We start from the raw sequence: 20,296 nt of genomic DNA, 5'->3' as shown, positions 1-20,296 counted from the left end.
ACTCCTGTGGCAGCGCAGGTGCTGGGGAGCAGACCTGGGGGCCCATACGACCTTCTTCTTGCAGGAAAGAGGCGCTCCTGGCGCGAGCAGGCACCCGCCGCCGCCAGCTGGAGAAGCTTCGGCAGCTGCAGACTTTCTTGCAGGATTCCTCTGAGGTTCCCCTGGGTTGTGGGGGGTGGTTGTGGTGAGGGCACCCATCCTCTTGGCCAACCCAGAGGTGAGGGGGCAGGGGAGAACCCCAGGCAACAGAACGTGGTCCTCCCATGCACCCAGGTTACCACATGGCTCCGGGAGAAGAACCTGGCGGCCCTGGAGGAAACCTGGCGGGACCCGGCCGTGCTGCAGGCGCAGATGAGGGACCAGCAGAATCTCCTGGCCGAGCTGGACACGAGTGCGCACCACAAACAAAGACTGCAGATGGTGAGGCCCTGTGGGGCCTGGCTGCGGGGTTGTGGGACAGCCTTGCACCCCAAACACAGGGCAGCCCCACAGAGGCCTGGCGCGGCTCTGAACCATGGTTGCAAGTGGCTGGTGTTCCTCTAGCGCTCTCTGTGTGTGAGCACCTGCTGAGCTCTGAGGGGAGAGAGTAGCAGGAGCTTCCTTGGAGCAACTTCTCCCAAATTCTTGTCTTTCCAAGAATTTTAAGATCGTGTTTTGACTGATCATTTGTAACAACCATCTCAGAAAGACATCAGAGGATGGTCAGGCACAGCCAGCCATCCTGTGTATCAAGGGGCCAGAGTAGAGCACCTTTTAAATTTCCCCTCTTCCACCTGCAAAGGCTAATCCTGTCTCCTGGCGGGAGCCCACTGATGTAAGTGCCCTGCTAAGAATTTTAAATGTTATCTCATGATCGTCTCCACTCCATGGATAAGGAAAATGAGCTCAGAGTGGTTAAGGAACTTGCCCAAGAACACACAGCTAGCACGGACTGCAGCCGTGGGCCTGGTGGTTGGAGACAACACCAGTGCCCCTGGCACCAGTAGCCCTGAGTCCCTGAGGTGGGCGCCATATTGCGGCTGTAGGAGGGGCAAAGGCTGCTGGAGGGAGGTCACCCCACCTCAGAGATCATCCAAGAGCGGCTGCAGGAGCTGACAGAGCTCTGGGACCAGCTGCAAGCCAACTGCCAGAGGAGGGCAGCCAAGCTACAGGAGGCCTGTGAGGTGAGGTTGCATGGGCCAGGAGCAGGCTGGATGGGGCTCTGGGCCTGCCCCGGGCGCCCACTGCACACTCTTCCCCAGGTCCTGCGTGTGCAGCGGAGTGTGAAAGAACTGGAGAGCTGGCTGGGGCCCGTGGAGGCCGAGCTAACAGCCCCTGTGGGGAGCCAGGACCAGGCTGGGCTGGAAGAGCTCCTCCGGGCACAGGGAGAGCTGGAGGCAGCGGTGGACAGGCAGACCAGGCAGGCACAGGCACTGCTGGGCCAGGCCCAGGCCTTTATGCGGAAAGGCCACTGTCTTGCCCAGGACGTGGAAGAGCAAACCCAGCAGTTGCTTCAAAGGTAGGTCCACCTACATGTATCCTCCTGCCCCATGCCTCCTGCCCCTCCTCCCTGCCCCTGGCTTATCTCTGCTCAGGGTCCCCTGCCCACGGTGAGGGACACAGGGAGCTGGGCTCTGGGGCACCCCCTGGCCCTACTAAGTGATCCCTGTTAGGCAGCTTGGGCAGAAAGGACAATGCCCAAAGAAAATTAACAATCAACATATCCAGGACCCCGGGAAACACTTGCCAGGGCCAACGAAGCCTGGGGGGAGCCAGGAAATGCCCAGAGCAGGGAAGTCAGTCCTCCCGGTAAAGCCGGAGTATAAGAAACACCTAGAGGTAGGAAGGCAGACCCCTGCGCCAACCGGCTGCTCAGTGCAGAAGGGGTGGCTTAGAATCTCCTGACGGCCCTGAAAAACCAACGCCCGGGGAGCACCTGCACGTAAGCCCACAAAGGGAGAAGTGAGCCGCCCTCTGCACCCCATTTAAGTCAGGAATCCCCCACCTTTCAGGGCAATTGTTCCATGGACACTGTCCCTAAATAAATTTAACTTTGCTGGCTTGAACATGGCTTTGAGTTTTTTCATGGCCATAGTCAAGAACCTAGGGACCCCGGGGCCTCCCTGGTGGCGCAAGGGGTTGAGCCCAGCACTATGAAGCAATCCACAGCCTCTGCAGCACCGGTTCCATCCCGGTGGGCCAGAGAAAAACCCACATGGCGTGCAGACCTCTCCTGTCTCGCCCACTGCTCCCCTCAGCAGTGTGTTTCAGTCAGTCTGCCTGTTCTGTTTCCTGTTGCCTCTCGTGAGTCCTCTCACCCCGCACATCTCTAGTCTGTACCCCAGCTCTTGTATGCATAAATAAATAAATCTTAAAGAACCTAGGAACCCCAAAACTCAGTGATAGCCCCCAACTCTTCTGGTCCCACCTTTCCTTGCTGCAGGTTTAAGAGATTGGGGGAACCTCTGCAGGAGCACAGAGCTACCCTGGAGGCTCAGAGTTGCATCCTTCAGTTCTTCAGGGACTCGGATGAGGAGCTGGCCTGGGTGCAGGAGAAGCTGGCGCGGGTGGCCTCCGGGGACTGCGGCCAGAGCCTGGGCACTGTGCAGCTCCTGCAGGAGAAGCACCAGGTGTGCGTGCACCTGAGGGCGGCAGAGACCCTCGGCCTCACATGGGGCTCATTCAGCCTAGGGAAGTCTCCTGGCTGACGAGGAGCTCTGCCTTGGGGGGGCTTTTGGGAGCACCCCGCATTCTTCAGTGCACCCCTGGCATCTCTGGGGAGAGGCTAGTACCATCCCAAGCCCTGTCCTCTGCCTCCACAGAACCTGGAGAGTGAGATCAGCAGCCACGAAGCTCTGACCCAGGCAGTGCTGAGCACGGGGCGCAAGCTGGTGCAGGCTCGGTACTTTGCTGCCCACGAGGTGGCTGCCCGGGTGCAGCAGCTGGAGAAGGCCCTGGGCTGCCTGCAGGCCAAGGTCTTGCAAAAGCGGCTACTGCTACAACAGGCTCAGGAGGCCCAGTGGTTCCTAACAGAGGTGAGGGGGAGGTGGGAGGAGGGGGTGCCATGTTCCGAGGTCAGGGACTGGGCACAAGGACACCCACAGTCTACACAGGTTTGAAAGAAACCCCTGCTTGGGGCTCCCGGGCCCCTGGGCATCTTCTGTTGCCTCCGCTGTGTGGTCTCCTGCTCTCAAACCCGTCCCCTGCACGCTTCCCAGAAAACCAGCTTCTGGATTTATTCTGGTTTCACTATGTCTTCCCCACCCGCGGCTCTCCAGCCGTGCTTCACACCAGAGTCGTTCAGACCCTTCCAGAAGTCCTGATCCTCAGGCTCCATCCAGACCAAGCCAGAGCTGCTCGTGGCGGCCAGGCAGAGAGGCTTCCAAAGCGCTCAGGAGACTCGGGGTGCGGCTCCGCTGAGAACCGCCACTCGCGAGCTCGAGGCTGTTCACTCCATACTGGGAGCCCTGCAGGGCTTCCCCCCGAAAACAGACCTCTGCTCTGTGCCCCCAGCTCCTGGAGGCAGAATCCTGGCTGGCAGAACGGGGCTGTATCCTGGACGTCCAGGACGTGGGCCAGAGTGCCGAGGCCACGCAGGCCTTCCTGCGGCAGCTGGAGGCCACCAGGACAGAGCTGGAGGGGTTCGGCACGCGCGTGGAGAGGCTGCAGGAGACCGCGGCCCTCCTTGAGCGCCTGCAGAACCCAGATAGGTGGGTGAGCCAGGCCTATCTAAGGGGGGCCAGGAAGGGTGTCCCCAGCAGGAGCCTGTGAAGCTGCTCCAGAATGGAGTGCATGAGCCCCTGGCGGGCTGTCCTTCCTGCTGCAGCCCCCAGGTGCTGGCTGGGATGCGGGCAGTGAGGGAGGCCCACTCGGCGCTGCTGCAGAGGGTGCAGGGCCTGGGGCAAGACCTGAGGGAGCAGCTGCAGCTACACCAACTGGAGCGGGAGGCCCTGCGCCTTGAAGCCTGGCTGGCCAGCAAGGTGGCCACCGCCGCGGCCCAGGATTACGGGCAGGACCTGGAGAGTGTCGCGGTGAGTCACTCCCGAGCCAGCCTGCCTGGGGGAGGGGACTGAGGCGGAGCCAAGGAAGTGTGTGCTGGGGTGAGAGGGTGTGAATTTGCACCAGGGATGTGGGGGGGGGGTCTCTGGGAGAATCCCTGCAGCTCTCCAGGGCTGAGGAAGGTCCGAACAGTCAGCCACTGCCAAGGCCTGGGTGCTGGTGCCTCCCCCAGAGTGCTCTCCCTGGCCTTCCTCCCTCTCAGGTGCTGGAAGAGAAGTTTGATGCTTTCAGAATGGAAGTCCAGAGCGCGGGGCAGGCCAGGGTACAGGCCCTGAGGGAGCTGGCAGGCTCCCTAGAGCAGGTCGCACCCAGGTGCTCTCCCCAGATTCGAGTCCAGATGGACCGCGTCCAGGCCACGTGGGAGAAGCTGCACAGGGCCGTGAAAGGCCGCGCGCAGGTAGGCGCTGGGGGCCAGCCGAGGCGCAGGCATGACTGTGCCTCCCGGCCGGGCCAGGCACAAGAGACCCCCCCAGGAGTGTGTGCACGACAGAGAGCGTGTGCGAATGGGAGTCAGAACGGTGGGTGTGTGAGGGTGAGTGTGGAAGGAGGCGCTAACTGCCTCCCACTCCCACTGCGAGCAGAGCAGGAGCCCCGCGTCCCCTCCAGGCCTCCCCACCAGCGTTGCCTCCTGGCGCAGCTCACACCGCGGGCTGCTTCTGCAGCCCGCGCCGCCCTCCCTAAAGGCAGGCTTCGTTTTACTGAGGCGCGCGCCTCACGCGCAGCCGGGCCGGGCCTGGCCAGCCTCCCGTGCCCACTCCCCCTGATGTAAACGCTGCGGGCTCGGCCAGTCTACCCTGTGTCCCTTCACCACGGCGGCTTCTAGCAAAGCTGCCCGGCTCCCCACGCCCTGACAGACTGCACTTGGGCGATGCTCTCTGAGGGCCCCAGGGGGAGCAGCTCCGGAGGACCCCTCCCCTCCCTGCCCCACCAGAAGTGCTGCAGGGGTGCAGGGGCCTCCTCCCCAGAGCCCAGCTCCTCCCTCCTGTGGACCCCTCGCAGCGCAGCCGTTTCAGAGCCTCCACCTCTGCCTTTCTCACGGGCTGCACATGCAAGGCCTTCTCCCCACAGAGTGCCCCCGGGGTGTAAGCTCCTCCCAGCTCATGGGGTGGCTGCCACAGCAGGACTTACTGTACCTGGTGGCTGCGAACAAGTCACCAAAACCCCATGGTCTTCAGGGTGTAAAAGGAGGCCATGACTTCAGGGAGCTCTGCCTCCTCTTCCAGAAACTGGCTGCAGCCCGTGAGGTCCACGGCTTTGAGCAGGCAGCGGCCGACCTCCGAGGCCGGATGCAGGAGAAGGCCGGCTTGGTGGTGGCGAGAGACGCGCGTGTCCACAGCCTGCCATCGGTGCAGGCCCTGCAGCAGCAGCACAGGGGCCTGGAGGTGAGGACTCGCCCCATGGCCTGCCTCTCCCTGAAGGTGGTGGGGGGGGGGGCGGGCTTGTCAGAGAGGACTGCTCCCTCTGAGGGAGGAGCACCTGGCAGGGTGGGGTGAGGGAGGCCTGATGGCGTGTTCTGGTGGCAGAGGGAACTGGCCGCTATGGAGAAGGAAGTGGCACGGGGGAGGACAGAGGCCTGCCGACTGGGCCAGCTACAACCTACGGTTCAGGAGGGCCTGGCTGAGCTGCTGACCACGGTTCAGGAGGCCTGGGCCACCCTGCATGCGAAGGCCCAGCAGCGGGGCAGGGAGCTGGAGCAGGCTGTCCAGGGCCACACCTTCCTCGGACGCTGTCAGGAGCTGCTGTAGGTGGCCTCCCACCCTGGCTGCTAGCTCAGCTCTGCCCTGTGGGGTGGGGGTCACCCCAGCTCTTCATAGAACTGGACTCTTCCCCCCAGTGCTGTGCAACTCATACCCTGCCCCCGCCCCCACGGCAGCCCACCCAGCCCTGACAGCAGCTTCCCCTCCCCGCCCTGCAGAGCGTGGGCTCAGGAGACCCAGGTGCGGGTGTCCTCAGAGGAGCTGGCCAGGGATGTGGCAGGGGCTGAGCAGCTCCTGGGGACGCACGAGTTGCTGGGGCAAGAAATCCAGGAGCTGTGCCTGCAAGCCCAGGAGGTCCAGCAGGAAGGGCAGCAGCTGCTGGACAAGGGTCACTTCATGTCTCTGGAGGTACAAGCAGAGAGGTGGGGTAGGGTTGAGCTGGGGATGGAGCCCAGTGACTCAAGGCCTTCAAACCCCTCATGGACATGAAAAATAGCAGCAGGGAAAGGCAAGGCAAGGGGTGGAGACAGGCAGAGGAGGGGAAGGCCCAGGCCTTGAAACCTTTCCTCATCTCCTCTGCTGGGCATCACCTTGTTCTCACCTACCTGGGTGGCGCCACCTGAGCTAGATCTCCCCCCACCCCCCGCCCCGGCCCCAACCAGGTAACAACATGTCTGCAGGAGCAGGAGGGGCAGTTGCAGGCGCTCAAGGAGTCCTGGGCCCTGGGCCAGAAGCGCTGCAAGGAGAGCTGGGAGCTGCAGAAGTTGCAGCAGGAGTTGGACCAGGCCTAGGCCTGGCTGGCCTCCCAGGAAGGCCTCCTTCTGGACCCCAGCTGTGGGGTGAGCTGAGGCCCTGACCTGTACCCGCCGCACTGTCAGGCCGCTCCTGCCAGGGCCAGAGCCTGCCGCTCCTCCACTGCCTGGCCTTCCCGGGCAGGTTGCACGAGGGGTGAGAAGAGGCTCTCGGCACCCCCAGGAACCGCGGCTCACCTGGGCTTGCTTCTCCCCAGCACTCGCTGCTGCTGCCGGGCGTGGAGTTGCAGCTCTGCAGACACCTGCACTTGGAAAGGCGGCTGGCGGCCCGGGCGGAGACGCTGGCGCAGCTGCAGCGGGAGGCAGGGGTGAGCAGATGCTGGGCGAGAGCCCAGGAACTAGGGACCCCAGGGCTTCTCGGGGAGACGGCCCGGGTCTCCCCACAGTCCACAGTCCACCTCTGACCCTACAGGAAACCCCCGTTCTTTCCTTTAGCAGCTGAAGCATCAGCCCCACACCCTGGTGGACAGGGGGCCGGGAGGAGAGGGCGGTTTGAGCTGCGGCAGGAAGAGCGGGCGCGGGAGCCAGGCAGCGGCCTTGGGGGGACAGCGCAGGGCGGAAGGCTGGGCGCGCAGCCCCAGGCCCACACCTGCTCCCTCACTCCCCGCCTCCAGGTGGGCCGGCAGCCGCAGGTGAAGGGGCTGCAGCCCGGGAGAGACACGGGCAGGCCGGCCTGCCGGCAGAGGCACCTGGGAGCTTGGCGGCCCGAAGCACCGTCAGCCGGGACGAGGGGCCTGCGAGCCGGCTCCCCTGTCGGGCTGCTTGTGCCGGTCACCTGCGTTGTGCCCCCGGAGCAGGCGGCTGGCAGGCAGGAACCCAGTGGTGGTGGTGGCGCGCCCAGGAGGTAGGCCCACACCCCAGGGGCCGGGGGCTCCGCGAGGGGCCTGAGGGGCCGGGCCGGAGGGCGTCGGGGAGCGGATTCCCAGCCTTGTCCCAGAGCGGGCGCCAGCCCCTGTGCTGGCCCTGCAGTTTCCTGGGCCCCTCTGGGCTCGGGAGGCAGACGGTGCCCCTGCCGGCCGAGAGGGGTTTTGGAAGCTTCAGCAGGAGTTCTTGGGGGGGGGGGGGGCAGGAGGGGATGAGTGGGGGGCAGGTAAATGCCAGGAGAGCCCTTCCCTGGCACTCTGATGAGGTAGAGCCCCCCCAGGCCCCCCCCACTCCCGGTGCTTTGACCTATTGGGGCTACCAGTTTCTGCCCCACCCAGGTGGGGGTGGGGGCCCTGGTTTTTGTCCTGTAGTTTGCTCCCCAGCTCCGCTCACCTGGGGCCCCTGGGCCTGCGGCAGCTGGGCCCGTGCCCCCCACCCCCACCCAAGCACAAGCTCCGAGCAGCCAGGCTCCCCATCTGCCGACCTTAGGGGGCAGCTTCCTGAGCCAGTTTTGGGACTAGTGGGGAGACTAGTGACAGGGCTGGGGGGAGGGAGCAGGTAAGACGGCTCGGGGAGCAGCAGATCTGCTCGCTCATGGTGCTTCTGGCCTGTGCTCCGAGTCCCTCTTCCGGCTCCCTAGGACACGTCTGGGGGTGCAGGAGCCCCTGCTGAGGCCCAGCTTGGGAAGCGCAGGAGGCCAGGGGGGAGGGCGAGCAGGCGCTCGGGGCCAGACATCACCACCTCCTGGCAGCAGGGAGGGCTGCTCTTTTGCTCGGCTGTTTCTGCTCAACTCACCATAAAGAGGCCGCTGGAAATGAAAATGTTAAGGTGGTTTCTTTGGGGGGTTCAGCCCCCGTCTTCCAGATTGCCGGTGTCTGATTAAAGTCCACGTTAAAATTCGATTCCCGTCTCTGCTTCATTGGCATTAGGTGATGATGGGCCCGTGCGCGCAGGTCTTCGGGTCACGCTGGCAGGAGAAAGGTGACTGTGGCCGTGGTGACCTGCCTTTCACCTCGCCTCAGAATGTGGCCTCCCTGGGCACCACTCACCTCGCGGGAGGCCCATGTGAGAGGCAGAGGGCCCACCGTGGGAAGGAGAGGGTTTGTGACCTCGGCCCTGATTCAAACCGTGGGAATAGGAGCCCCCCGGGCCACACCCCTACCAGACACACACCACACGCCCCCACCCCCCCACCAAAACACAGGTGTGCATTGCCACACCCTGCCACGCCCCTGCCACACCCCCCACCAAAACACAGGGTGCACTGCCACACCCCTGACACACCCCCATTAACGCCCCCACCACACCCCCCCACCAAAACGGTGCACTGCCACACCCCCACCATGCCCCTGGCACACCCCCACCACACCCCCCCACCAAAACACAGGGTGCACTGCCACACCCCCACCACACCCCCCCACCAAAACACAGGGTGCACTGCCACACCCCCACCACACCCCCCCACCAAAACACAGGGTGCACTGCCACACCCCCGCCACGCCCCCCACCAAAACAGGGTGCACTGCCACACCCCCGCCACACCCCCCACCAAAACACGGTGCACTGCCACACCCCCGCCACACCCCTGCCACAAGGGCGTATGCGCACAGTAGTCTGAGCACTATCATGGGAGACTTCCTAGAAAGGGTACGAGTCAAGCATTCAAACCATGAGCAATATTATAATGTCCTTGAGATAATTATGCGTTTAATCTTTATATTCTTAAAAAGGAAGACTAAAGACAGATTTTTCTGTGTGGAAAGTTTTATTTTGGCTACTTTTATACCGGTTCTGGAAAATACTTCACCCCAAAGAGAACTGAAATCTGTGCCTCAGCAAGAGTGAATAAAAGAGAACTAAGCAGAGCAAACGGAATAACGCAATTGCAAAATGAAAATCAGCACATAGCATTTGACTGAACACTATTTTGGTTTTCTTCAAAGGAATTTGTTAACAGTCCTAGGAGTTTTCAGCAGTACTAAGATGCATAAAGAAAAATTACATGCTTAGTCACAGAAATAATCTGGCGATATGCAAACATCCAAAACATTTGGAAAACCTGTGTGTAACCCACTCCAGGGTTAGATTTCATGGCCTGCAAGCATAACACATCTTAGTAACAAAGCCATCGCAGGCTTCGGAGTAGCACATACCTCTAACTTCCTCTCTCCAAGTGCATGTCTTCCTGTACCGATTACCCTTCACTATCTTTTTCTTCCTCCAAACGGCAAGGGCAGTTGTGGCCTAGGCCAGCTTATATTTGGAAAGGTCTTCTCTGTGACTACCCGAACTGTGCCCAGGGCAGGGCGGGCCATCTCCCACCCACCCCACACACAGGTCACGCCTACAGCTGCCTGCCAGCTCCCTACAGCCACATTCCATGCGCGTGTAGGGAGGAGGGAGAGGATTCCAAGGCAGGCCTGGGGCACCAGGGCCCAAAACTAGTGACACCTCCCAGACCTCCCAACAGGTCTGGCCCTGCTGCTACTTTCCTTGGCTCATCTGGTCCCATGCCGGTCACCCTAGCGTGTGACAGTAAGCAGCCCTCTGGCCTCATCCTGAGGTACAGAGGACAGGGGGTTAGCAGAGTCTGCTCACCTGGGCAGGGCCAGGGCTGCCGCAGTGGACACTCCCAGGCACCTCACTGTGTACACAACAGCCTGGACAAGGCCCTTCTGGGCAGCAATGACAGATCACCTCAGATAACGCTTGTGTTTGCATGAGCCCCTAATCCATAAAGTGCTCTATTTCACGCGATACAATGACTCGTGGCAGGGCTGGGGGGGTGGGGGGGGAAGAGGAGGCAAGAGGGAACAGAGACGCTGGGTTTTGAGCTCTTGCAGAACTGTGGTCACCACTGTGAGCTCCAGCCACCGTCCCCCCTTTGGACCTGAGGCGGGCGGGCAGGCCTGACAGCCCATGCCCGTTTAAACCCTGACCGGCCCCGAGGATTCTACAGCAGAGCTGGTGGGATCTTCAGTGCCACATCGGGGATACTGGGCACACCTGTTAGTGGAGCCTTCGCAAGCTCTGAGACACCTGGGGATGACGGTCTTTGCCCCAACTCAAACAGCAGCCTGGAAGTGAAAAAGATGGGGGGGGAGTCGGGCAGGCACCTCTCCTGCCACCATCACTAGGGCTGGTGCCGCCTGCGCTGCCGCCGCCGCTGCACAGCCCCCCGCAGGGCCCCCAGCAGCTGCTCCCGGTTGTTGCAGATGTTGTAGCGTGTCAAGTGGAGCAGCTTGTCCACGTCCTCCGGACTGTAGGTGACCTTCGAGTAGTGGTAAGGGGAGCCGGGTGAAGACAGGTTCACCTCCCCAGCAGCCTTCTCCTCAGGTGTCCGCTGAACCCCTGCAGACAGAGGACAGTCGGGCATGGAAGGTGGACCTGGGCGCGCCTGTGCAGATGCGTGAGGGAGGCAGCGGGATGGGGGCCAGAGGCCCCGGGAGGGGAGGTGGAGGGGGGCAGGCGGTGACCCACCAGGGGCCGAGTGCTCCTGGAAGGAGTCATTGACCAGAGGGAAGTGCAGCACGGCGGGGGCCTCGGGCTGGTGGGGGTCCAAGAACAAGTGGCACTCCCGGGGCTGGCTCTGCTCCTCGGCGCTGGGCGAGATGGGCGGGAACGGGATCCCCTGCTCCTGGCAGAAGCGGCCCAGGAGCTGCAGCTGCTGCAGGGCAGGCAGAAATGGCGTCAGAGGGATGGGCCCCCGGGACTCCCCCATGTCCTAGACGCCAGGCCGACTGAACGTGGAGGTCCACTAGGATGTGGCACCAGTGCCCAGATCAGTCTGCATGGGACTGAAGAGAGCCAGGCCGGGCCGGAAAATGCTCAAAACCCAACCACCGTCCTGATGCAGCTCCCGCAACTGGAATCCGAAAACTTCACGGGACCAACCCCAACAGAAGGGGCCCCAGAGGTCCATGGCCAACAGCGGACCCAAATTTATAATTCATCAGCTCCCCCTGTGGAGTAAGTTGCCTCCCTGCCCCCACCCCCTGGTGGCGATCCACGAGGCCACAGTCCTCCATGCATGGGCGTCACGGCCTCAGCCTCTGGGGACGCTGAGCCACCTCCCAGGCGCCCTCTGCAAGGCCAGGCCTGGGGTCGTCCTCCGCCTCCCACGCCTGCGCCAACAGCCAGACCACTGGCCCAGCCCACCTGGAAGGCTCCCTGGAGGTTGTAATCGAGCGACAGGATGAGGTCCACGTCCCGCGTAGGCTGCAGGAGGGGCATGCAGCTGGTGTTGATGAGGTAGCCGACATCCAGCAGGCAAAGGTGGGGCTCCACAGGCGTCAGCTGGTTGGGGAGCCCATCCAGTTTGGTGGCTGGGAAGAATGAGAGAAAGGGGTGCTGAGGACACAAGGCCCTCTGGCCCCGCTCCCTCCCGTTAGCACGTCCCTTCCCACAGCCCGCAGACATGCCCTGGACCCCAGGACGAGCAGAGGAACAGGGTCTCCCACCCAAACTCAGCGCATCTGGAGCTGTGGAGGTACCTGAGTCAGGGGCCTTGGGAGGCCCCTAGAGAGCTGGGAGCAGGGGAGAAAAGCAGGTACCTTTCCAGGCAGAGAAATGAGGATGCTCAAAATAGTTCCTGTGGAAATGGAGGCCACGCAGGAAATTGTGGGTGGCCTGGGCAAGTGGGCGCCGTGTCAGAAGGTCAGTAAAATACTCGGCTATCCTGCCGGCCAAAGTGGGAGCCTCTTCTATCTTCAGAAGAGGGACCTGCTCCTTGTCTGCACAGAAGGAAGGGGAGTCTTTCAGGAAATGGAGACCCCTGGAACTATACTACACCCCAGACTCTGTAGACACCCAACAACCTGACAGCCACCCCAGCCATGCCCCCCTGCCAGACGCCCCCTCTCCTCCTTACAAGGGAGCCCAGGCACCTACCCAGGGTGGCCTGACTGTGTACCCAGCGGTCCCAGAACTGGCCAGGCTCCGAGGTCCAGTACAAGCTGTCCTGGAGGTTGGCTGCATAGAGGTTGCTCCAGATGCCTGCACGATGGGACACGAGGGAGGACAGTCCCCTGCCCGGTCACAACCTGACCCTTTCCACAGCCCATCCTGGACCAGGAAACACGCCAGGGACTGAGCTAGGAAGGCATACTCCCCCCAGCCCAGCTCACCAGCCTTCCTCACCTTCCAGGAAGCAGATGCGGGACTCGGGTAGCTGCTTCATCAGGCGCCCCATGAAGAACTCAGAGCCGAAGAGCTCGGAGGGGATGAAGGCCCCGTACTTGGGGAAACCGACCTCGTAGGGGGAGAACTCGCACCACTCTGTGGGAAGGCCACACACACTCATCTTGGGGCCCAGAACCCAGGCCCCTTGGGTCCCAACACACCCACCTTGGGCTTCACTGCAGGGCAGCCTGGTGCCATGAGACTCAGCCCTTGGTGCTAGGGCCTCTGGCTGCTACTCCCATCTCAAAGCCTGAGTGGCTCTGGCAGGACAAGAGCTTCTGCATGCCAGGGCACCCGGCCCCTACACACAGGCCGTCACCCCTCATCCCACCAAGCACGAGAGCGCTGCTCTCAGCTCCAGGCTACTCACCCCCAAACTCAAAGGTGCTTAGATTCTGCTCCTTGGTGTTGAGGGCACAGTAGATGGGCAGAGGGTTCTGGCCGCGACTCAAGGCCTCCCGCTGGTCTGAGAGTTTGTGGTCATGGGGCTGAGGGAGAAAGTGATTTGAACCTGGTGCCGGGCCATTTCTCACTCTGCTGCCCAGGGCTGCTCCTGGTCTCTGGACTTTGCCCTGGTTTGGCTGCTCCCCAGGCCGCAGCCGCCCCGCACCTCATCATGCAGCAGCGCCTCGTTGATGAGGGCCCACAGGTTGGTGAAGCAGGGCGGATGGCCCAGGCGGGCACGTTCGGCCAGCTCCTGCTGATACTGCAGCAGCTGGCTGGGGGCCAGCACACCCAACTTGCTCTTGGTCACCTGGGTCTTCAGCAACTCAGTGGGTCCTGCCAGGTCCTTCTGAGACCACTCTGGGTCCTCATAGAGATTGGCCAAAGCCCTGGGGAAAGTCAAAGCCAGGGGGTCATCACTCAGTGATGTCATCACACATCTGGGACTTTCTAATCCAGGACAGAGCCTGGCAGGCACTTCCTAGGGTGTCCTAGAGCACGTCGCTCCAGCACGTACATTCTCCCACTTCTTCCAATTTGGTCAGAGAGGCCTATGGGGCCTAAGAGAGCCTTACCACCAGCACCACGACCCAGTGAGCCACCCACCTGCCACCAGCTCACCAGGTGGAGCCAGAGGCCCCTGTGATGTAAGAGATGCAATCCAGGAGGCCCAGCTCCCTCAGACCGGCCAGCTGCCCATACAGAGACGTCATTGCCCGGATCCCACCACCAGTAGCCATAATGGCTACCACAGGGATCTGGAAGAGATGATAGCATGCTTGGAGAGGCCTGGGGAAGGGGATGGCCAGGTCCCAGTAAGTAGAGGCAGTAAGATGCGTGGCTAAAGCCGGCCAAAACTGATCGGGATTCCTGAGCCCACTTCTAGGCAGGCCTGCACAGGGTCTAATCAGAAGTAGCCTCTTGATGGCCAGGCTTCTGATTGTTAAGAATTCCATTCTAGGCCTCATCTCTAGTCTCCAAAGAGCCTGGTAAATCTTTTCTGGAAGCCATCTTGAAAATCTCCCACATAGCCACCCTCCCGTCTCATGAGGTTACTTCACTAGGAGACAAGCCAGGCTGGTCTGGACCTCCAGGGACTGCCCTGGACAGCAGGACTTATCAGTTAGACCAGACCCATCTCAAAAATTGAACCAAGCAACCTCCACTCTGTCTGGTGAATTCTTTCCACCCCTGTGCCTCCTGCCTACTCCCAGTCTTCCCAGAAACATGGATGTCATCCAGTCCAAAGGGATGATTTAAAAAAAAACTAAGAAGGAACACAGGTCCAGTGGGGCACGTCCATCTGCAAGCCCCAGTGCCTCGTGGAAGGCTCTGCATTTGATGTGATCACGCGAGAGGGAAGCAGCGGCAGACACAAGCCCGGGCTGGCAACAGTCCTCGTGTGGTCAGGGAACAACCTGTTCCAGCTGCAGCACTAGGTTCCGGGCTCCACAAGCCCAAGGACCCCCACCCAATCCAGCCCAGCCCAAACCTCATCCTCCTGCAGGTCTCCGTCCAGCTGCAGGGCCTGCTTCAGGGCCCGCGCCACCACCTGCTTCCGCCTGCTCAGGAAGGCCTGCTCCTCGGCGCAGGGCACAAAGCCCAGCCGCACGGCCGGCTCCATTGGTCTGAGAGGGAAGAAGAGACCATGAGGCAGCTCCTGGCTTTGTCGGAGAAAGGAGAGCTGGGTGGGCCTCCCACCAAGTCAGCTGCCATCACTGCTCTCCTGTCCTCAACCTTCTCCCTGCGCCTGTGTCGGAAGCGTGACTACAGTGGCGTGTGACGGGGAGAGGCAAGCCCCGACCCCGGCGCGGCACCTGGTGGCTGCAGCACGGCAGATCCACTGGACGGGGCAGGGCGGGGCCAGCTGGGGTCCGGAGCGGGACCCCGCAATGCACCCCACCACACACTCAGCTCCTCTCCCCCACCCACCCGAACACGACGCGCCCACGTCCGCGGTGAGAGGTAGTCCCGCAGGCACGTCTCCCCCAGGTGAGCGAAGGTCCACTCACAGCAGGTGCCGTCCCAAGGGGCGCGACTTCCCCCACCCCTTGGCTTCCTTGCCCTCTCAAAAAATGGCACTCTCAATTTCCAGTGCCAGGCACTGAGCCACAGATGCCCCCCCCCCCATCCCTAAAGGAGAAATACAAGTAAAGAGTCAACAGAAAGAGCCTTTGCCTGCTCGGAGTCCTCGCTTCGTGCTCCATCCGGGTGCCCGGCGCCGAGCACCTCCTAAGCGTCCCCTCCCGCAGCGCCAGCCCCGTGGCCCCTCTCCCCAGCTGCTGTGCCCAGGGCCCCTCCCTGTGCCCAGCCCGGCTCTCACCCTTCTTCTTTCTTCAGCTCCACCTTCATCAGGGGCTCCTGAAAACCATGAATGCTTGTCACAAGGTTCGAGCACCCTGTTCCTTCCAGCCCAGTCCAAGCCACACCCTGTGATGTCCTCACGTTCCCTGGAGCCCCCCAGCTGTCCCCACGGGGGCCAGGCCTGAGGCGTGAAGCAGGGAAGCTCAGAGGACCCTCGTCCCAGAGGCTGGCCTTGCCCGGCACTGTGCTAGGTGCCGTCAGAGCGAAGCTGCTATAGAAGCAGCCCTGCCCTCGAAGCCTGGGGTCTGGGCATAGGGCTTGGGACCCGGCCCTTGTCCAAGCACCTGCTTTCTTCCTCCCGGTGACCAGTACCTGAGATGTAGGAAAGACGAGCCTCACCAGCTGGCCAGAGGGCAGGGTACTCAGGGGCACCTTCAGTTGCTCCTGGGGGGCATCCTGCAGAGGGGATGAAAGGATTAGAATTTCTACCCTCTGTTCCCAGCAAGGATCCCATCATTCGCCCCTGACAGTGACAGAAGCAGTGGGAAGGGGGTCAGGAGGCACACGCTGACCCTATACTCTTCCCAGAGTGTGTGACTCTGCCGCGGAGTGATGGGGTTAGGGTGGGGGTCTGAGGTGGGCAGAGGGACAGACGGTGCCGAGGGAGGGACAGGGAGACTCTGCGGTCCCATCTCCCAAGCGGGAGCAGCGCTCTACCTGCAGATGGATGCTCAACTCCTGCTTCCAGCAGGCCGGGAAGTGGAAGTGGAAGGACCCAGAGCCCACAGAGACCTCCTGCGGGCCCTCGCAGGACCCGGGAACCACAAGCTGAACTCTGCCCTTTGACCCTGAAAATGGAACCAAAGCAGCGTGTTGGGAACGGGGTATCAGTCCACACGGGCCCATGTATTGCCTAAGGGCACCCACAGCCCCAGGTGAAGGCCTGGTGGCCAAGGCGAGCCCCCGCCACAATCCCTCTGGGACCAGAGAGAAAACCCATTGGGCACCTGCCCCCAGGCCACCCCTGTCCTGAGAGCAGGGGGAGACTAAATGCAAGGTCCTGGGCTACCCCAGTGGGTGGGGGACTCACACGTCTCGCCCCCTGCCTCCTTCAGTTGAACGTGCAAGCAGGACAGCTCCCGGGCCTGTTGTTAAGAGAGCCCTTCAGATTCTCACACACACCCGTTAGAGACCGCCACCCTCCTAGCCCCTCAGTTCTTGCTCCTCAGCATTTTCTTATCTTGGCCCTGAATCACCAAACATCAGCCTAAGGCTGTATCCTCCTCTTGACAGATTGAAATCTCAGGACCCCCCCAATTCAGTTCTACCCCACACCCGTGAGGGCAAGGAGAGCGCAGGAGGACTCCAGACTCACCACCAGGATGCCATTGCTGACGAGCTGCTCGGCACAGTCTGACCTGGAAAGAGCCCAGGACTCCTCAGGAGGACGCCACGTTCCCAGGTTCTCCGCCCCCGAGGAAGCCTGGGCATCCTCCTCCGCCCTGGCATCCACCCGGGGACGGGTGTCAGCTGTGGGCACACTGGTCTCTGTCCTTCCCAAAAGGAAGCGCTCCCACCCGGGCAGCACCCCGGGGCCCCAACTCACAGCCTCCGGAGCTGAAATTCCACGTCCAGGCAGCCCTCGCCCTGGAGAGACAGGCAAGTCAGAAAGGCGAGGAGCGGGGCATAGGCATGTGCACTGGCAGGTGCTAACCGGGTGCCAGCTGGGGCTACTGAGGCCTGGGGAGAGTGAGGTGGGGGAAGCCACCGTCCCCTCCCAGATGCTCTATTCCCCCGCTCGCTCGGGACAACACCAAGCAGGCGGCCGTGGGCTCAGGGAGCCAGAAGCGGGTCAGGAGAGGACAGCTCCTCGGTGCAGAGCCGCTTCTGCAGGGCTCCGGGATGCCCACTCACGGCAGCCGCGCACCGGCTTCCCTCCAAAGCACCTCGCCGTCCCAGGGCTGGGCCCTCCACCGCGCGGCCTGCAGCCTTGCCTGAGAGCTCAGAGAGAAGCTCTCACGCCGGAACTCTCCAGCCCGCAAAGTCCCCACGTCAAACAGCACTGACAACACCGGATCATCTTTGGTCAAAAGGTCCTGATCAAAGACTTTTAGTTCCACGATGTTCTGGAAGGGGAACAGAGTGAGGGGGGATGAGACGGGGAACAGGGGCTGTAAGGGACAGTGGTAGCGGGGGAAGGGCGGCGGCGAGCAGCGGCCCACCTTGAGCTGGCTGTGGATTCGGAAGTGAAAGCTCTGATTCCAGACGGGGTTTCTGTTGTTCTTCACTGTGCGGGTCTGGAGTATGTGGCTGGCAGCCGTGGGCAGCCAGAGGGTCACATAGCAGTCAGAGGGTGTCACTGTGGGAAGGAAGGGCGAGTGCCCAGTGATGGCCCAGGGCCCTTCCCAGTCCAGCCACCACAGTCCACGTCTTTCCAGGAAACCCAGGAGACCTAGAGACCCATGGGAAGGGCCTGGGAGGGTTGGGGCAGGAGGAGCAAAGGCTCTGCCCCAACATGAGAGTCCACCCAGAGCCCCCTCTTGGCACTCTCCCCAGAACCCCTGCATACCCAGGCCTGCCCTGCCTCTTCCCACTGCTGTGCCCAGTCTGAATCCAGCAGCAGAATCGAATTGTTGCCCTCCCTGGGCGCGACACTCACCTAAGTCCTTGGAGGGCAGGCCGTGGGCCTGCAGGACACGAATGGTAAGCAGGCAGGCCCCGGGCACCTGTGCCTGCAGAGGCGAGAGAGGGTCAGGTTGTCAGGAGACTGACAGGCCCAAGGCCAAGGTGGCCAGAAGAGTGCTAAGATGCCTGCCTCCTCAAGGCCTGATCCTCCATCCAAAGGACCAGCTCTGCCTGGCCACGGGCCTGCCCTCCACCCCATCAGAGCCCTGACGTGGAAGGCAGTTATGGCATTTCGTGATGACACCTGCTGACGCAGAAGGGACCCTAGGCCAGCTCAGGCTCAGGAGCGCATGCATTAACTCACTTAATCACACAGCCTCCTCCTGTGGGAGGACTACTTATTATGACCGGCCTCACAAGGAAACAGGCACAGAAGGGCTAAGCAGTAACTTGCCTGAGGGCCAGGGCCAGGACTGGGCCAAACTAGCTTGACTCGTGTTCTCAACCCCTATACTTACCTGCTTCCAGGCCCTGCATCCTCAGTCTCCCTACTCTGCACCCCTGGCTCACGCCCTGACAAGCAGCCACCGCGAGGCTAGTCTTGGGCAGTGACGGACACAGGCTGATGGGGGGCGAGGCCGCTACAGACAGAGGGAAAGGGGCCTGGCCTTGGGCCCCCCAGTTGAGCTGTTCCCCACACCCTCCAGCCCTGGCCAGGAGAACATTCTGGAGATGGGGTCCTTCGGCGTTGGGATGGCAGTTGTCGAGCTCTCCAGGTCCGACGAGCCAGGCTAGAGGCGTTTCCCGGCTGGCTCCGTCCACACCCGTTCCCCGGGCCTGGAAGCCCATGTAAGCCGATTCCTCCGCTTGGCCTCCAATCCTGCCTCTGGAAGGGCCCCATGCACAGAGCCCAGGGAGTCCCTGGGTCAAGGGCAGAGCTGGGGAAGCTCATCCATCGGGGTCAGCGCTGGGGCCCCACATCCCGAACAACTGAGTCAGGAGGATCGGAGCAGACACTTCCTTTGGCGGCCCGGGGACGGGAGCTGGGAGGCTAAATTCATAGGCCCCAAATCCAAGTTCCAGGGAACTCGGCCCAGAGCCCACCTCCAGGGCAGAAAGAATCCAAGAGAGTCCCTCACCCCAAAACCCCACCTCTCCTCTGGCCCAGTCCTCACCCAGCCTCAAGGCTGCTCAACTCTATTCTCTACTTGGAGAAGCCCACAGGCCCCTTAAGAACCAGTTTTGAGCAGGCCCCCCGTGGATGAAGGGTCAGAGTTGGGGCCCAGTGCCCCCCAAAATCTTACCAGAGCCATGAGGCTGTGTCCTTAGGAGCCAGGCGTGCCAGGCAGTGGCCACAGGACCCAGGGCTGTCAGCTTTTTAATCTGGAGCCAAGGATGCCCCAGCTGGCCCCAAGCTCCTCCCTGGTCCCTCCCAACCGCCTCCACGCTACCCAAGCCCCACACCCACTCCGGATGGCCAGGAAATGAGACACCTTAAGCCTGCAGGGAGCCACTGACAACCCAGTAGTAGGGTGCAGCTCCCCTCAAGACAATTCTTCCCAGATGTGCCCGCCCAGTCCTGCTCTTTCTTCTTGGACCTAGAGGGCAGGGCCCCCTGAGAGCTTGTCCTGGGAACGGGAAGGAAGCAGACTGGACGTGAGGCCTGGAGGGGCCACTGAGGTCTAGAGAGCAGCAGCAAGCGAAGAGACATGTCCCCATCCTTCAGCAACCTCCTGGTGCCAGAAAGACAGGAATGCCCAGTTTCCCTGAAGCGTTGGTCAACTGAGGGAGTGCCCGGGCCCCACCACAGCCCAGCAGGGGTGTGGCTTGTTTTCAGAAACAGCCTTCAAAGCTACTGCGCTACCCCATCCTTGGAGCTGGGTGCTGGGTCAAGGATGGGGCCTCTGACAGGCTCCAGGAAAAGGGGCTCCTCCACCTCTAGACATGGATTGTGGGGGGAGGGAAGGAGTCTGAGCGAGGAAACCCACTCCCTTCTCAGGGGAACCGCTTCAGGAGGGACAGGGGTTTCTGCCTCTTACAACACCAGAGCCCCCAGCGGCCCTGGACACAAAGGAGAATAAACACGGCCCGAAGCTTCAGAGGCCGAGTCAGTGAGGCCTGTGCCAGAGTGACGAGGTCCACCTGCCTGCTCCCAGGAGGGTCTGGAAGGCTGCCGGGGACAGGAGCTGGCAGCAAGGCTTCTCAGGCACAGGCCTGGACTCAGACCTCACCCCACATCAGGGTCACCCTGAAATCTGTACCTGAGCCTTCCAGGCCTCACCAGACGACGGAAGGCAGCCACCAGGGGAGTCTCAGAACACATGAATCACA

At 62.0% G+C, this 20,296-nt stretch overlaps 2 protein-coding genes across 2 annotated transcripts in view; one reads left to right on the top strand and one right to left on the bottom strand.

Moving 5' to 3' along the window:
• Nucleotides 1–7,900, top strand: part of SPTBN5 (spectrin beta, non-erythrocytic 5) — a gene marked incomplete at both ends in the record, with an annotated part of 49,781 nt that extends 41,881 nt beyond the window's left edge. Inside the window, 17 exon segments of the mRNA XM_084240135.1 lie at nt 65–155; nt 274–420; nt 1,026–1,163; nt 1,242–1,498; nt 2,423–2,609; nt 2,802–3,014; nt 3,493–3,689; nt 3,806–4,010; nt 4,241–4,435; nt 5,262–5,420; nt 5,562–5,779; nt 5,954–6,143; nt 6,398–6,523; nt 6,527–6,574; nt 6,745–6,855; nt 7,162–7,391; nt 7,795–7,900. Of these exon segments, the coding sequence (XP_084096261.1) occupies nt 65–155; nt 274–420; nt 1,026–1,163; nt 1,242–1,498; nt 2,423–2,609; nt 2,802–3,014; nt 3,493–3,689; nt 3,806–4,010; nt 4,241–4,435; nt 5,262–5,420; nt 5,562–5,779; nt 5,954–6,143; nt 6,398–6,523; nt 6,527–6,574; nt 6,745–6,855; nt 7,162–7,391; nt 7,795–7,900 (2,818 nt within the window).
• Nucleotides 7,901–10,544: 2,644 nt separating this feature from the next.
• On the bottom strand, nt 10,545–18,814 carry PLA2G4B (phospholipase A2 group IVB; the record flags this gene model as incomplete). The annotated part of the gene is made up of 20 exons (XM_084240134.1): nt 10,545–10,762; nt 10,892–11,078; nt 11,570–11,736; nt 11,965–12,144; nt 12,302–12,406; nt 12,551–12,688; nt 12,963–13,080; nt 13,203–13,425; nt 13,658–13,794; nt 14,529–14,664; nt 15,360–15,397; nt 15,713–15,796; nt 16,058–16,188; nt 16,431–16,485; nt 16,716–16,758; nt 16,947–16,987; nt 17,335–17,466; nt 17,563–17,699; nt 18,000–18,072; nt 18,536–18,814. 20 exons carry the CDS (start codon nt 18,812–18,814, stop codon nt 10,545–10,547), a joined length of 2,622 nt encoding a protein of 873 aa, XP_084096260.1.
• Nucleotides 18,815–20,296: the final 1,482 nt, after the last annotated feature.

This window comes from Talpa europaea, assembly GCF_964194135.1.
Source record: "Talpa europaea genome assembly, chromosome: 8".
In the NCBI taxonomy this organism is placed as follows: Eukaryota; Metazoa; Chordata; class Mammalia; order Eulipotyphla; family Talpidae; genus Talpa; species Talpa europaea.
This window is presented reverse-complemented; position numbering and strand designations above follow the sequence as displayed.